Genomic DNA, 2073 nt, shown 5'->3' on the forward strand with positions numbered 1-2073 from the left:
AGAATAAGGGAGAGCAAGTCCGCAGAAAGGAGAAGGGAAACGGAGAAAAAGAGGAAAAGGAAGAGAAAAGGAAAAAGAAAAGAGAGAGTGAGGAGGGTGACGTGGGGAAGAAGGAAACAGGGAAATACCCCAAAAATAAAATGTGGAGTTGGGTGGGTAAGAAAGTGCAAGAAAAAAGAATGCTGTCACTTGTAAGTGCCACACAGGTTATTTTATATAAATGTATTGCATTTGTCGACAAAACACATGTTACACACTACACTAGCTTCAATATTGAGCCTCAAGCCTTTGCAGTAGGTTGCCACTCATCCTTTCTCTTCAAGGAACATTTAACGCATTCTTGCTGCCCATGAGCTATAAAAAGGTTTTGCCATCGATTACGTAAGCATGATTACGATAAATCGACGAATCGACAAATGCAGTCGCATAGCGGTCTCAGGACATTTCAGCTCAGTATCTCGCCAATTATGGTCCCCATTATCAAAGACTCTGCATGCCTTCGCCTTTTCTACTCCAGTTTTCTCATGCGAATGCCACCGCAATTACCAATGGTATACCATGGCAAATGCCATCGAGGTGACCGACTGTCGAGAGGCCGTAAATATCACAATAAACTCAGTTGTACTTAATCACACGGGCTGAGTCGCTGACACCGCACCATCAGCAGAGCTGCAGCTGCAGGGCCGATATGTACTCCATGGCCATCTGGAGCGTCTCGTGCTTGGAGAGCTGCGACTCGCTCCCCTGCGGCAGGTGGTGCCGCAGCAGGTCGAACGCCTCGTTGAGCCGCTGCATGCGTCGCCGCTCGCGGCAGTTGGCGCCCTCCCGGCGCCGGCGCCATACCGCCTCGCTGGCCGGCGCGCGCCGCTTCTTCCTCGGTGGCGGCGCCCCAGGTTCGGCCGAAGCTGGTCGTCTCTCAGACTGCTCGGCAACGCCGACGACCGACCGTGTTCGTGGTGGGAGATCAGGGGTGACGGAGATCCCGTGCGGCAACCGAATGACGGCAGGTTCTGAAATGGAAATGGCGGTTTAGATGGCATTGTTGCACGTGGTTGCTTCGAGGCGTTGCTCAGAATGCCCCCAAGATAGAAGCCTCAGAAGTGTTTGATTACGCCGACGTCACAAATGCTAAGAATAAATGCATGTGATCCCCAGATTTCCGAACGGTCGTGCTACTTAACACCTATCCATAATGCAAAAACTGCCCCAAAGTGTTCGGACGTTGACATGCAATTTCTGCCTTGTCTCTGAAAGTGCAACATCGCTCTTATCTGATTCGAAACACAAGGAGACATATAGCTATAAGTTGTAACGGAACTTTCCTACTGAAATGCGCAGCTTGTATGCGCTAAACTCAAAAAGTAATTTCTTGGATTTCAAGCATCGCAATTATTATCCCACAGTACTATTTCGCAATAACACTTTCTTCAGAGATTTTGGAGATGCTCAATAGATGTACAGCTCGGGGGAACCTCTCCAATGGCGGACATGAAAATCCCGTCAGGCATACGTAAACATATGATATGCTGTTGACTGCAAATATCGCAAGCCTGCACGAACCAGAAGTTGCTCTGGTGATTCAGCCACGACATTTTTTCCTGGCAGCTTGCATGCGAGGAAGCAACTTACCTCCCTTGACGGAAATAGCGTGTGCTTCCGGATAACTGCAGTCCATCTCAAAGACTCGCTTCATGTCCTGCTTCACGCGTGAAGTCATGGTGTGTGCAGAATGTAACAGCGGTACCCTGCAGTGCTGCATCCAGCGGTCTCCGTCATCAAGCGTGATACCACTGTCGGGGCTGTCCGGCAGCGTCAACGCCATGCCGTCTCCGTCCTCTCAAAGCGCTTGCCCACGGAGACCTCAACTACCGACCGTCGGTGCTAGCGCCCTGTCCTCCACTGCAGTCTCCGTCGTCTCCCCGCCGGCACGCGTCGACCAAGCCGCGATTGGTCGCCGTCCGCGGAGGGGGCGGAGCCTATCGGCGACGACGTCGTCTGCCCAGCCGTTTCTGCGAGACAGCGCTTGCGGACGGCGCGCGTCTGCCTGGCGGTGAGGGGAAGAGTTCGCGGCGC

General features: G+C 52.4%; 1 protein-coding gene across 1 annotated transcript; it reads right to left on the minus strand.

Annotated features, from left to right (window-relative positions):
* Nucleotides 1-660: 660 nt before the first annotated feature.
* LOC119104695 (pancreas transcription factor 1 subunit alpha) lies at nt 661-1860 on the minus strand. Its single transcript, XM_037228413.1, has 2 exons — nt 1630-1860; nt 661-1010 (listed from the first exon to the last, which is right to left on the minus strand). The coding sequence occupies exons 1-2, from the start codon at nt 1820-1822 to the stop codon at nt 661-663; spliced, it is 543 nt and encodes a 180-aa protein (XP_037084308.1). The 5' UTR covers nt 1823-1860.
* Nucleotides 1861-2073: the final 213 nt, after the last annotated feature.

Source organism: Pollicipes pollicipes, unplaced genomic scaffold (genome assembly GCF_011947565.3).
Source record: "Pollicipes pollicipes isolate AB1234 unplaced genomic scaffold, Ppol_2.1 Scaffold_6052;HRSCAF=7182_pilon_pilon_pilon, whole genome shotgun sequence".
Taxonomy (NCBI): domain Eukaryota; kingdom Metazoa; phylum Arthropoda; class Thecostraca; order Pollicipedomorpha; family Pollicipedidae; genus Pollicipes; species Pollicipes pollicipes.

Coding starts and splice junctions, on each gene's coding strand:
- LOC119104695 (XM_037228413.1), bottom strand. CDS start 1,822: ATGGCGTTGACGCTGCCGGACAGCCCCGACAGTGGTATCACGCTTGAT. Junction 1,011..1,629: donor CGCTATTTCCGTCAAGGGAG/GTAAGTTGCTTC, acceptor TTTCCATTTCAG/AACCTGCCGTCATTCGGTTG.